Here is a 14,677-nt window from a genome sequence, read left to right on the forward strand (position 1 = left end):
AGCTGCCAAGAGCAGAAGGATGGAGCCTGGCATAGAATAGGTGTCCGGTGAACAATATAAAACATCCCGTCTAGCAGAATCAAGCATAATCCGGTGCAGAGACACTGTAACCAAGTTAGTCATACCTTTCAGACCTCATCCTGTGTATATCTATACTACTAAAAGGCGTCATTCAGTTTGTAACCTGCTTTTTATACCTATCTCAAGAAACATTATCCAAGTGACCACTCACCCGCATTATTTTTGATGGCATCCCACTGTAGGGCCTAGTGGCCTTTCTACATAATGCTCCCCAAGGTGAGAATGGGGAGAGGCAGAGCCCATGAAGTTAGGAAGCCCGGCTGAGCTTTGGGTGGGGGCGGAAGGGTGGGGAGGGGAGGACGAGACCTCCTCCGGGGGCAGCCGGGACCCGGCCTGCGCGTCGCGGGGCGGCCGGCGGGGGCGCCGCGGAGGCGGAGGAAGAGGCGGCGCGGGGCGGGGCGGCGCGTAGCGGTTACTCAAGGCGGGCGGTTCAAACCGAAGGAGGGAAACGCGGCGGCCCCACGCGAAGCTGGCGTGGGGGTTGCCATAGCCGGGCATCCCCGGGGGCGAGGCGGTGGCCCCTGCCCGGCGCTCCCAGCGGCGGCTGCCTGACTCCCCTCCCGCCTGGCCCCGCGGCCCGGTCGGTGCGGGCGCGCCTCGCTCTCCAGGTGGGCGGGAGTGGGGGGCCCACGGGTGTGCCGGCTAGCGGGCCTCCCGGCGCCCGGCCCGGCGCCCACTTTGCTTTCCAGGTGCTGGACGAGAGGGGCGCCCCGAAGCCGATCTCTTGCGCGCTCGCTCCGCGCCAGGTGACGCCCACCCACCCTCCGCCTTTCGGTGGCGTTCTGGGCCCTGGGCCCTGGCGGCGGAGCGAGGCGACCCCCATCCCTCCGCCAGCTTGGCCTTGGGAAGGTCCCGGAGGGCGGACGGGGCCAAAAGACGCCCTGGTGAGACCGTTAACCAGCCACCCGCTGACAGCACCTTGGGGGGAATAGATGACCGCGCTGTGGCTTGTTACGCTGCATTTTCAGAAAAACCCGAATTTGGGGAGGTTCCTCAGTTCCCAGACTCGCTGGAGAGAACAAGGATATTGAAATTACCATTATCGGGAGAGCTGAACGAAGTTCAAAATGGTTTAGACCTTTTCATATGTTAGGAATAATCCCTGCAGCGTGTACTGATGTACCTTTCCAATCTTAGCAGTCATCATGCTGCTGCAGGTTTCGATTGTCCAGTTTTTAATTGGTAATACTTTGGCATGAGTTTTGAAAGCAAAGTGAAAGATTTTCTTGTTTGGAAGCTCACATAACTGACATCTAAGAGCTCAAGATTTACTGATGGTAAGATTTTCCACTTTAACAAATGAAAATTTGGTTTTAATATAGTTAAGTGGTATTTCATTCTCTAACTTAAGTGTTTTTAAACTGAATTATAGTTGACATACAATATCATATTAGTTTCAGGTGTACAACATAGTGATTCTACATTTTTATACATTATGAAATGATCACATTGATAGGTCTAGTTATCTGTCACTATAAAAAGTTACTACAATATTATTCATTGCATTCCCTGTGGTGTATATTGCCTTCCTATGGCTTATTTATTTTATAACTGGAAGTTTGTACCTCTAATTCTTTTCATTTATTTTGACCACCCTTTACCCCCATCCCCTCTAGCAACTTCAGATTTGTTCTCTGTTTCTATGAGTCTGTTCCTGTTTCATTTGTTCATTTGTTTTGTTTCTTAGATTCCACAATAAGGGAAATCATATGGTATTTGTTTTTGTCTGGCTTATTTCACTTAGCATAATACCCTATGAGTCCATCCATGTTGTCACAAACGACAAGATTTCATTCTTTTTTTATGGCAGAGTAATATTTCATTGTATATATGTACCTCATTTTTATCAGTTCATCTATCAATGGACACTTAGGTTGCTTCCATATCTTGGCTATTGTAAATAATGCTGCAATGAACATAGAGGTGTACATGTATCTTTTCAAATTAGTGTTTTCTTTTTCTTTGGGTAAATACCCAGAAGTGGAATTGCTGGATCATATGATAGTTCTATTTTTAATTTTTTGAGGAACCTCCATACCGTTTTCCATAGTGGCTGCACAAATTTGCATTCCCATCAGCAGTGCGTGAAATTTCCCTTTTCTCCACATCCTTGCCAATTTTTTCTTTTTTGAGGGCACATAGAGATGTGTTCTCAACGCTCAGGAGCCTGGTTTTAAAAAATGAGTATCAAGGAGGCTCGTTTGATTAATTAGTGAACTGTTGAATCGGTAAAATTAGGTAAGTCAATGGACATTTCAAAATTTTGCATGAGTCTTTTTAAATGATTTAAAAATTAAGTTTTGAAGAACCAATTTTTGTTTGAGACCAACATCTTGGGATAGTAGAAAGATGGAGATGATGACAGCAGAGAAAGCACATTGGAGGCAACTTCAGATGGGTAGATGAACAGAAAAAAAATTAGTTTTTTGTTTATATGTTTATGTTTATATCAAGTGGCCTATGGGTGGTAGGGGGAGAGGATATCTGCATCCTGGTTTTGTTTCTAACAATTTGCCTGTTTCCCAAATTCTAGCATGGTGAGACACCTAGTGGTAAGGTAGAATAGTTACATTTGCTCTAAAATTTTAGAAGGATTTGTTGACCTAATTTTAACTTTATAGAATGATTCTCAGAGAGGGAAAAATATTCATGGGTGCAGGTGTAATTTGGAAGCTCATTATATGTCATTAACTTAATATTTTGAAAACAAAATTGTCTTAAAGTATAATGCAAGTTATAGAAAGCAAAGTTTGATTATCTTGGCTGGTAAGCATGTACAGAAGATAGCAGTTATTCTTAAGATCTGTGGGGATCTAGATCAGAAGAGAACATGTATGAGATTTACCAGAATTGAATATAGGTTTAAAAGGTTGAAAAACACTTAGGTATTTTGTCCAGTAGTAATCTTCCCATGATCATTTTACCATAAAGAAATTTTTGTTTTGTGGTTGGAGTAGCAATTTGTTGTTGTTGTTGTTGTTGTTGTTTTTAAAAACTCATTCACTTAGGTACTTAACTAGTATAACCTAAGCATAAATATATTGCTTTCCCATTATATTCAACTAAAATATATTTTCCCAGGATCTTTTAATAGAGAAAAATTATGTATTTGGTCTGGAGAGAACTTTGAAAAATGACAGTTTTCTCAGTGTTCTTTGAATAATCTGGAGAAATATCAGAAACTATGGTAATTTTCTCCCCTTCATACCCTTTGAGCTACAATTTGAGTTTCTAGAAAGAAGGAATGTGATAATACTGTTAAGAAAAGGTTAAGGAGTAAAGTATCTCCTAGTGTCATTCCTTACAAATATAATTACTGAGTAACTCAATAAGTAATTACAAGTAATTTACTTGACTTCTGTTCTTGTAATTTCAAGACTATTATAAAGGGTGAGTTTCCCACAAATAGTTGTCTGTTATCTGTGAATTCAAACCTGCAACTGGACCTGACATCTCAAAATATTTAGAAAATGAGACAAGAATAACATGCCCTCTATCTGTGGGGTGCTGGTTCATTTGGGTTAGGTCAAGAAGAATGTATTAGTAATTCATCAATCAGCCAAGGAGTCTTTGCAGAGTTATGAGTCTGGGAACTCAGACCTTGAAAATGGTCATGGGGACTGGATTTCTGTGGCAGGCCTATGTCACAAAGATGAATAATATTATCCTGGTATTGCTTAGCCAAGTTGCCATTAAATCTAGTGGTAGCACTCATTTGACACATTTCCAAAAACATGTTTAAAAATTGGCATATAGTTTTTTAAACAGCTTTACTTATATACCAGAACCTTGAAGGGAAATATCCAATTGACTAGATATAGGCCAGTACAAATAAGCTAGAATATTAAAACTATATGTACTTCAGTGCTGTTAAAATCGTAAGGTAATAAAATCTAAAAATGATGTTGCCAGATTTTTTCCTCAAGTGTAGTTCAAGAAAATATTTGTGCATGGTGCTTAGGACTATGCTTAACCAAGTAATCCGTGAATATGTATAACCCAAAAGTTTTGGTTTTTATGACGTTAAAAGTTGGGTTCAGTAATATACACATGAGTATGTATTAGAGTAGATTTGTTTTTTTAAGGTAACTTTTCTTATTGCCATAACATTTTGTCTTATCCCTATTCATATATTTTTGGATAAGCTGCTAGGCTACTCATTTCAAAGGAAGAATATAATCTGTTTGCACTTTTAGAAACAGATTTTGAAGATGTCAGAGAGACGTTCAAGCCAAGCTTGCACTGGAGCAGAAAATGAGGTGGACTCTCCTACCGTCAACTTCAAATCCTCCAGCTTCAGAGATTTCTGTTCCACATCTTCATTTCAAGATAGTGGCTACAGTGAGTTGTTACAACCTTGCAACTTTGGTAGTACAGATAAAGAATTTTTTGGAAAGAAAGAAAAAGGCCCAACATTAATCCATGAACATCCTGAAACTTCAAATCTGGGCTTAACTCATCCTTTAGAATCTCCAACTCAAAAAAAGAGATTTGTCTTTTCTAGGAATGAAAATGATACAACTCCAGAACTTTGTGAAACCCCTAAAGTCAGTGGAAAAAAATTTTTACTGCGTAAAAGGTTGGACAGATCTTTCTCTTTCCTAAAGGAGGACTGTGAATCACAAAACAGTTCTTTAGAAAGTAGTATAAACCAAGTCCTCAACTTAGAAAAAAATAATCCAAGCTGTGCTTCAGGTTTTCCAAGGCAAACCAATTTTAGTCCTTTAGTTACTAGTACTTTGAAAACAGAAGAAGCAACTTCCAGCAGTCAAAAATTGAGACTTAATTTTTCTCAACAGAAGACTTCCACAGTTGATGATTCCAAAGATGACTGTAGCCTATTTGAAGTTGAATGTATATCTCCGATTCAGGGCAATAGTTCTAAAGACTCTATCACATATGACCTTAGTGATAGCAGTCTGTTTGTTAATGATGAGAATACATATCCCAAACTTCTGGGCTCTTCTGCTAGTCGAACATCTTGTGGAACAAATGAGAATTTATGTGTGACTCCAATAAGTAATCTTGTAGCAAACATTAAATTTAATGCAAGTCAAAGGCTCTCTCCTTCAGCTGAAGTGAGGGGCAATATTTCAACACCTGAAGACAGTGGTTTTAACTCACTTTGTTTGGATAAATCAGAAGATTCCCTCTCTGACCAGGAGGGTTCTTTTCGAGAACTTCGGAAACGTAAGGGAACTGTCAAAGTGGGGGACACCATAAAAAAGTCAGGGCATCTTCGGAGGCTGAGAAGATTGTCCACACTTCAGGAACAAAGCTCACAGTCTGAGACAGAAAGGGACTCTGACTCAGAAGCAACACCAGCAACTGCTTCAGACACCTCGGAGAATCAGCCGAGCAGTGACAATGAGATTTTAAGCTTTAAGAATTTATCAAAGACCCCAGCTTTGCAGTTAGTGCACGAACTCTTTATGAGAAACAAAAGAAAAAGATTCCAGCAAAATGGTGCACATGAATTCTTAGAAGAGAAGGATGGGGGGCAAATAGCTGTACTACAGTGTGTACTTGCAGGACTGATTGGCAAGAAAATGGGTATAGAAAAACTGGACATCTTAACAGAATTAAAATATAGAAATTTAAAACATATTCTTGCTATGGTTTTAGATTCCTTGACTGCAGAAAGCCTATGCAGGTAAGAAATAAATTTTTTTTCTGAAGTAAAGCTTCCTTCTTACCACCTTTTTTTTTTTTTTTTAAAGATTTTATTTATTTATTTGAGAGAGGGAATGAGAGACAGCAGGAGAGGGAGGAGGGTCAGAGGGAGAAGCAGACTCCCTGCTGAGCAGGAAGCCCGATGCGGGACTTGATCCCAGGACTCCAGGATCATGACCTGAGCTGAAGGCAGTCGCTTAACCAACTGAGCCACCCAGGCGCCCACCACCTTTTTTTTTTTTTTAAGTTGGAAAGCTTTTCTGTGAGTTGAGTAGTTGTGCTATTTTCTATTCATTTTGTTTTATTATCTCTATCTTTGGTTGTCTTACACTTTATCAAAGGTGGTTTAGTGAGCTTCCTAGAAGAGCTTACTAATACAGTTCTTTCTGTTTAAAATCCTGTTTTAGGGGCGCCTGGGTGGCTCAGTCGGTTGGGGGTCCGACTCTTGGTTTTGGCTGGAGTCAGGTTGTGGGGTGGAGCCCTGCCTTGCGCTCAGCTCTCAGTGGGGAGTCTGCTTGGGGGTTCTCTCCCTCTGCCCCTCCCCCCCAACCTCTCTCTCTCTCTCTCTCTTTAAAATAAATAAATAAATCTTAAAAAAAAATAAAATCCTGTTTTAGAAAGCATCAATATAGTCTTCTGGATAAAGTTCATGTCACTGTCATTTGGGAGGAGAGTTTCTAAACGTTGAACTTTAAATTTTCAAGATGGCAAATTATATTCTGCAAAAGTTATTTACTGATTTAATAGTTCACATCCTATTGTCAGATTGCAAATTGTATTAAAGTTATGACACTTGGTCAGAAACAATGTAAAGTATTATGGTGACTAAGAAATGACAACATACAAAAGATACCATTTAGTTATTTAATCTAAATTCTAGAATCCAAAATGATGGTTAGCTTTCATTTTAGGGCTTAGTTTCTCTAGAGACCAAGGCATATGGATTAGTTCATTTTCATTGCTAACAGGGCAGTGGAAGGTAATTACTTTTGGGAATTTCAAGGAATTAGAAACTGAAGTATTTGTGTTAACAAAGATTTCAGTATATTGGATGCTGCCACATAATTAAAGAGAAACAGACATTTAGGAGTATTGAAGGCAGGAACGAGGGTTATAAAGACTAACGTGAGACTGTGTTCATACTGGCAATTTTGGGGAGTTGCAGGACTATCAGAAGACAAGACCTCTGGGAATGCCATGACCAGGAAGGAGGGAAGCCTGTAGAACCTTTGGGAATGCCATGACCAGGAAGGAGGGAAGCCTGTAGACTTCTGCAAGGTGACGGTAGAGGGAGGACATGCAGGAGAGTTTGTGAATTTGTTTTTTGATAGAGATATGTCAAGAGTTTGGTTCATAGAATCCTTGCTGTTTTTATGGCCACTGCTTCTATTAAAGCCCTTCTTCACCTTTCCTCCACAAATTAATCGTAGGCTACTGTAGAGAATTGTAGAATTTTGTAGCTGGAAGTCTTCTGAGACATCTGGTCTAATAACATGTTTTGCAGATGGGGAAACTTCCAAAGAAGTTAAGTACCTGCCAACAGTCATTCAAGGAGATAGGAATGTATCTAGGTCTTTAATTGAGCCCTCTGATTTTTTTTTCTTTTTTCTTTTCTTTTCTTTCTTCTTCTTTTTTTTTTTTTTAGAAAGGGAAATGTGGAGGCAGGGGCAGAAGGAGAGAGAGAATCTTAAGCAGACTCCACGCTGGGCATGGAGCCCATGCCAGGCTTGATCCCATGACCCTGAGATCATGACCTGAGCTGAGAGCAAGAGTGAGACGCTTAAATGACTGAGCCACCCAAGTGCCCTGAGCCCTCTGATTCTCAATCCAATACTGCCTCACAAGCTTATATTAAGATTTAAGGCCTTTCTAAATAGACTTGACCGGGAATGTCCTTGGTGTAAACCAAGTAGGATAATAAACAGATTAGTGTACCTGTATGTATGTGCCTTTAAAAAAAGGTTTGAATGAGATAAATTATTTGTTTAAAAAAATCAAGGAGATGGCTGAAATATAGGAAGTTTATTTTTATATGCTGTAGTATTTGGATAGAGACCAATTAAAAACTTGGGTGATATTTTTGGATGCTCACTTGTAGGAACAGTTGATATTTGGTCATATTTTTGTAGTTACCACTTTTCCCCACCCCTCCAAATGTATAGTATTTGTACTGCAGAATGCATGTATAATGTTAGCAGTGTTTATTCTTGGTAATGTGAGAGATTATGGTCAGTTGAAATAACTGTGGCAAATAACCAACTGCATAGTTAATTTCTTCCCCATTTAGAGGTGACTTTCTGCCTTTTCCTCTCCATCAATCTGATATAAGACACATTTATTGGTTTAGGGAGAGGCAAGGCAATTGAAGTGGCCATAGTAACTGGAAGGAAAGTATTAGCCCCATAACAGCAAGCGAACTTTTTTTAATTGTCTGATCTTATTCCCTTTGAGTGATTTAAGTTAGAGTAATAAAAAAGACCAGATTAACAGCTGAGAGATGATCTTTTCTTTCATAAATAGTATAGCCAAGGTTATTGATAAATAGGCAATCTCTGGATATAAATTGAGGTTTTTTTTTTTTTTTTCTTAGCTACTTCATTCTCATCAACTTTGGTTTCTAAAATAGAAACTTTGTAGCGCTACCCATCATAATGATTGTTATTTGGCACTTAGTACATCCAATGAATTATTGATAGTTCTTATGTTTGTGGGGGGATGGGTTAGCCTGGTGATGGGTATAAAAGAGGGCATGTATTGAATGGAGCACTGGGTGTTATACGCAAACAATGAATCATGGAACACTACATCAAAAACTAATGATGTAATGTATGGTGATTAACATAACATAATAAAAAAATGATAGCTTTGTTAAGTACATTCATAGGAGGAATAGATAAACACCTCTTGTGCTATATGGATGATAATCATTTTCTACATGTTGTGTTCCAAATTTTTAATTTTAGTCTCGCATTTGAAGTTAAATCCTCTTAATCAGTCTCCCAGTGGACTCATATTGGCTTTATATGAAACTATGTTTTTCTCTTAACCATTTGTAAGATAATAACCTGTCAATATAATGCTGGCATATACTTAATATTTTAATGACAATTCTTTCATATGGTGAAACAATATGGAACAATAATGTAGATCAAGTCATATTTTTAATGTAAATTTTAGGTTTAAATTACTGTCCAAAATCTTTAAAACAAGTTTTTCTTATTAATTGTCACATGCAAAAATGTTAATTTTATGGAAGATATACAATATAAAGACCAATCATTTTGTTGCAGTGTTTGGAAAGTGAGCAGAAATTGGCGTGAAATTATTGTTCAAGATAAAAAAGCAAATCGGAGGAGGAAATGTTATATCTCACAACTGAAAGCAGATTCTGAGGTAATGTATATAATACTTTTCTCAAATGGATTTGTAAAATAATCTCATATTGCTGGACAACCTAATTTGGTTTTCCTGCTATCTTTTAACGCTTTTCATTTAGCAAACATTCACTCATGAATGTTTTACTTCTCTCAAACTCCATTTCCTTCCAGTCCATAGGGGAGTAGACTACCTAGCATCAAGAGCGTCTTGTAGGGTTTTGTTGTTTAGGTGTGTGTGCTGTTAGCAGGGTTTGAATACCAGTGCTATGCTGGATCCTATTCATAATTAGATATCCTTAAAGCATTTTCTATCCCGTCTTTTGAGTGGATATTATGTGCCAATTGCTCAGATTACAATGGTGAACCTTTCTGAAATGGTCCCTGCTCTCTTGGAACTCATGCCCCATGACTTGAGATAAAAGTCAACAGGGGATTATAATACAGGTGTGTTAGAGGAAGCCCAGAGTTCATTCTATTAGATCATTTAAAAGGAGTATTTGATACTTGGGAATCAAGAGAAGGCTTTTCAGAAACAGTGCAACTCCGCTGAGACCTGATGGATGAGGGAGTGAGTGGCTAGCCAGGTGAAGACAGGGAGGAGCGTTGCAGCAGAAAGGATAGCATAGAGGAAGGCCTGGAAGTGAGTGAGCGTGGCAGATTAGTGCTGGTAAAGCATCATAAGCTTGTATTTTCTTGAAGATTTGGGAAACAGCTTTGAATTGACAGGAAAAGTCCTGCAGAAGCTGATTTATTCTTCCTAGCGACATTACTTTGTGTACTAGGCATCTGATGACTCTGGCCCCGTATATATTGTATATGCAGCTTTTAGACCTTTCTTAGCCATTAATACCAAAAGAAACCACGAGAGTTCACTCTCTTATCCTTGTTCTAGTAAAAAGTATTTAATAACATAAGTAAATTTTTAATTTGACAAAATATAATAATTGAGGTGATATATGGTGTAAACAAATATAAATACCTAGTTACAGATTGGTGGGTTTCTCATTACAATGAAATATTGGGGACTGCACTTAACTAAAATGTTGACTTTCTATTTTACTTTTTTTTTACCTTCTCACCTATGATATTGCCTTACAACTTACTCACAGCTCCTGGCTACCTACTGCTGCAGCTTCTGAGCCTGGGAGCTTATACTAGAGCTTATACTAGAGAAAATATTTGCCTTCTTAACTTCTTATTTTTTAGAGTGCTGCTCTATGTGCTAAGGACTTACTTTAAGAAATAATTTTTTTAGGGTGCCTGGGTGGCTCAGTCGGTTAAGCGACTGCCTTCGGCTCAGGTCATGATCCCAGGGTCCTGGGATCGAGTCTCACATCGGGCTCCCTGCTCAGCGGGGAGCCTGCTTCTCCCTCTCCCTATGCCTGCCACTCCTCCTGCTTGTGCTCTCTATCTCTCTGACCAATAAATAAATAAAACAGCAGAGAGGGAGGCAGATGCTTAACTGACTGAGCCACCCAGGCACCCCCCCCAAAAAACAATTTTTAAGCAAGCATCTATTAATATTAAACTATTAGCTCCATGTACATGTACAAGGAAAGAAGCATGGTTGTGTTTGGCAACACTTCAGGTAATTCCAGATAAAATATTCATATCCTGGCCACCACTTTTTTTCCCCCAACTTTATTTCTTAAAGGACTATACGTTTTTCCTTACTTGAACTTTTTTTCTTATTTTGATTTGCTTTTTAATTTTTTTTTTTTCAAAGTAAAACAAGTATATGGTTTAAAAAGTCAAACTAGACTATGAGGCTTATAACAAAACACATTCTCTTACTTGTCTCTTCCTACTCTTTTTTTTTTTTTTTTTAAAGATTTTATTTATTTATTTGACAGAGACAGCGAGAGCAGGAACACAAGCAGGGGGAGTGGGAGAGGGAGAAGCAGGCTTCCCGCTGAGCAGGGAGCCCGATGTGGGACTCGATCCCAGGACTCTGGGATCATGACCCGAGCCGAAGGCAGCCGCTTAACGACTGAGCCACCCAGGCGCCCATCTCTTCCTACTCTTGATTCTTGTCCCAAGTTAATCACTTTCAACTCTTCAGTTGTTCCTTTTGAGATTTACCTCCACGTTTCTAAATGGCATGCCTTTCCTGCTATTTCTTGGCTTTTATCTTTGAAGAGTTTGTTCTCTAACCTCTCACCGCTCCTACCACTACCTACCCACCCACCCGTCTCTCTGAACTCCTTTCTTCTTTTCTCCTGTCTCACTAATGTAACCATACCACCATTTGGGAGTGAATCAGAAACAGGTGCTGACATTATTAAGACTGTATTGAGACTATGAGTTTGTTGACTGCTGAAACATGCAGTACACTATGATTACATTTTTTTTCCTATATAACTTTTTTTCCCAGAGTTGTTAATTGCCCAGTTTCTTTCTTTTGTTTTGCTTAGTGTTTCTCTGTACAGATCCCCGATTCATCTCCTATTATCCACCAGAACTGGAAATCTCCTCTGTGTAAGTCCAGACAAATCAGGTATTCTTCCTGTTCCTTCTTTTCCCTAGAGACATCCTTCCTGGTGCACTTTGCCCTCCTATTCTGATATGGACTGGTTACTTTCCACATGTACTATCCTAATGTATATCATTAACCCAAACAGAAACATTGTAAGACAAAGTTGTTTGATAGTTTTCCTCATACTCCTGTAATGTCTCTGAAAGCTCCTTATGTATAAAAGTTAGAAGGCAAACACCAGCTACGTGTAATAGGATCTCAATTTCATCCATTTGCTTTGCAGCCATGAGAATGAGTATTAGAATTGGGATACGGCTTTTCCATCAAATTTCTCAATTTACTGTATTCTTCACTGTTCTTTTATAATTATGGAAATGAACAACCACATGGTGACTCAACTCTCACATTTAAGTATTTTCTGGTAACATGATGTGACTGTGTTTGAAAAATTTTGGCCTTCGTGAACATGTGCCTTGGTTGACTTCTTTGCCTCCTATCGCTCAGAGATGGAAGCACACATTTTAAACTCTCCGAGGCCTGGGATTAGACTGTTTTATTCACTTGGCACCTTTAGGAGTTCTATAAATATTTGTTAAATAAATGAATGTTTATTCTGTGGCTGAAATGTGTTTCAACAGTGTATCTCTATTCATTTTGTTGGTTCATACACAATCACTGTGTTTACCGATTGCATCGAATCCATCAAAATTTTGGTGTGCTCTTTTATCGTGTGCTTGTGTCCTAGGCTGCAAATTATTTATACAAATGTACTATATAGAAATGTATTGAGTCCTTGAAAAAGTTCAGTTGTATTCATTCTAATTTTGGCAAACCAATGTTCATCCATTACACTTATGCATATGTTGTTAAACTGTTAATCATGGAATTTTTCATGACCAGCTTATCTTATTTCCTATACTTATCCTACTATAATTTCTCTTATTTTCTCTCTCCTCACTTTTAGGAGCCAATTGTGGCAAAGGGAAACTCTCAAGGGAGAGGAGGCACAGTTTTAGTTAGACACATGAGGAAATTAACTCTCAGTACATTTTATTTTGATAATTGGTTAAGAAGGCCAATTTGTTAAAAAAAAAAAAAACAACGATTTTTTTCCGTTATCAACCTCAACAAAATAGAGGGCTTATTGAAAATATTTCTTGGCTGAATATTTAAGTAATGTGGAAATCCAGTTCAGAGAAGAGATACCTTTTTTTCTCCTTTTAAAATGCCTAAGCATGTTTATTACAATGTAAGTGTAAAAATGATTCCAGTATTTACGTGTATTATGAAAACTAGCCAAACCAATTGGATTTCATGGTCTAACCAGGCCCATTATTCTTCTGACATGTGGCTAAGGTAAGAAACCTTCTAAGAATTCCATGATATCCCATAGCAAACTTTACAAAGATTCACCTCTAATTATACCTTGACTTAAAAGAGGGGTTGGCAAACTCCAGTCTGTGGGCCAAATCCTGTCCATCACTTCTGTTTTTAAAGTAAGTTGCCCTTTCATTTACACATCTCTATAGCTGCTTTTGCTAAAATGGCAGTTGAGTGGCTGTGACTATCTGGCCTGCAAAACATTAAATATATACTGTCTGGCCCTTTCCAGGAAAAGTTTTCCAACCTATACCTTAGCAGAAAAATAACCCATCGTGTAAGCTTAAAGCTAACACTTCTTGTTTTAATTTCGTTCATTTATATTTCTTTGACATTTAAGTGTTAGCTGAGAGAAAATTTTTGTCTAAAAGGGAAAGTTTAGGGGGAAAATTCTAATGGAATTTAGTGTGAAATCACTTTCAATATTTAAATGCACGTGCATCAGAAAACTGTTCCGGAACTTTTGATATTACAGTACTGATCCCTCTTATCTTTTACTGCAGGGGGCTATATTAAATGTTGAGGATGCTGCCACTCGGCTCCATCTCTTAAATCGATCAGCTTTAAGATCTGTACAAGCTCAGGCTAGGATACCAGGTTTTCAGAAAGGAGAAGTTTCAACATTTTCTCCCTGGGGAGAAGTTTTGACACCTACAGCAAGCTCTTCTGTTACTCCCTTAAGTAGTAAACAGGATGAATATGTTAAGGTGAGTATTTCTCACAAGTTATTAGACATAAATATTTAGAGTTTGAAATAAAGTGATTCCCTGTATGAAACTGGAAGATTTAGTGTGTGTGCTTTCACTGCAGGTTGCCAAAACACTATTTATTGATGAAGCATTAAAACCTTGCCCCAGGTGCCAATCCCCTGCTAAGTACCAGCCATATAAGAAAAGGGGTCTGTGCAGCCGCACAGCCTGTGGTTTTGACTTTTGTGTGTTATGTTTGTGTGCTTATCATGGGTCTGAAGAATGTAGTAGAGGAGCAGCAAAGCCGAGAAATAGGAAAGATGCTCTTCCAGGAAGTGCCCAGAGTAAGCGGAATTTAAAACGCCTTTAAAGAGACTCTCAAATAAAAGAAGCATTCCCCCTAAACAGCGTCTTGTCTGACTTAAAATTATGAATATTCTGAAAGCATGCAACATTTCCCATTAATGACAGATGGTGATTTATTTCCTATTTTGTATATATCATAATCTATGTCTGTATTCTTTAAAGAGATGAGTTTGAAAAAATTTTATTTTACTGTGTCACATTTTCCCATTTTAATAAGTGTTTTTAAATAAAGAGTTTTTAATGTTGTCATATATATGTATTTAACTGTTTCATGTAACCTTTGAAAATTGTGCATTTCATCACTCTGTGTTGAAATGTTCTTCGATCACTTTTTAAAAATAGTTTTCCAAGTAATATTACAAATTTTGAACTTGAGACAGATGGCCTTATAGATTTGGAAAATGAGTATTTGACTGAAATGAAATATAAATAAAATGTTTTCAGAAGTTCTGTTGAATTTACTCTATAATTTCAATCTTTTAATTTAGTGAGTGTCATATGTGAGCAGACTTATAGTTAAATAAAATTTACTTAATATTGATTACTAAGAAGACATAAAAACGAAGTTGTTAGACATATGTTGTTAATTCACAGTGAGAGTCTCAGTCAGTTAATAAACCCTTATAAGTCCTGCA

General features: G+C 38.3%; 1 protein-coding gene across 1 annotated transcript; it reads left to right on the plus strand.

The window, feature by feature from the left end:
- Positions 1-561: 561 nt before the first annotated feature.
- On the plus strand, positions 562-14,422 carry FBXO43 (F-box protein 43). The gene is made up of 5 exons (XM_064588051.1): positions 562-689; positions 4,278-5,734; positions 9,045-9,147; positions 13,491-13,694; positions 13,798-14,422. Exons 2-5 carry the CDS (start codon positions 4,293-4,295, stop codon positions 14,044-14,046), a joined length of 1,998 nt encoding a protein of 665 aa, XP_064444121.1. The 5' UTR covers positions 562-689; positions 4,278-4,292; the 3' UTR covers positions 14,047-14,422.
- The last annotated feature ends 255 nt before the right edge of the window (positions 14,423-14,677 follow it).

Source organism: Mirounga angustirostris, unplaced genomic scaffold, assembly GCF_029215605.1.
Source record: "Mirounga angustirostris isolate CCGP_5_RB_7025 unplaced genomic scaffold, mMirAng1.0.hap1 SCAF_4, whole genome shotgun sequence".
In the NCBI taxonomy this organism is placed as follows: domain Eukaryota; kingdom Metazoa; phylum Chordata; class Mammalia; order Carnivora; family Phocidae; genus Mirounga; species Mirounga angustirostris.

What these genes read in the sequence shown, in the direction of transcription:
- FBXO43 (XM_064588051.1), top strand. Translation starts at nt 4,293, where the DNA reads ATGTCAGAGAGACGTTCAAGCCAAGCTTGCACTGGAGCAGAAAATGAG. An exon ending in AACTGAAAGCAGATTCTGAG is followed by an intron (nt 9,148 to 13,490) that starts GTAATGTATATA and finishes CTTTTACTGCAG; the next exon opens with GGGGCTATATTAAATGTTGA. An exon ending in AACAGGATGAATATGTTAAG is followed by an intron (nt 13,695 to 13,797) that starts GTGAGTATTTCT and finishes CTTTCACTGCAG; the next exon opens with GTTGCCAAAACACTATTTAT.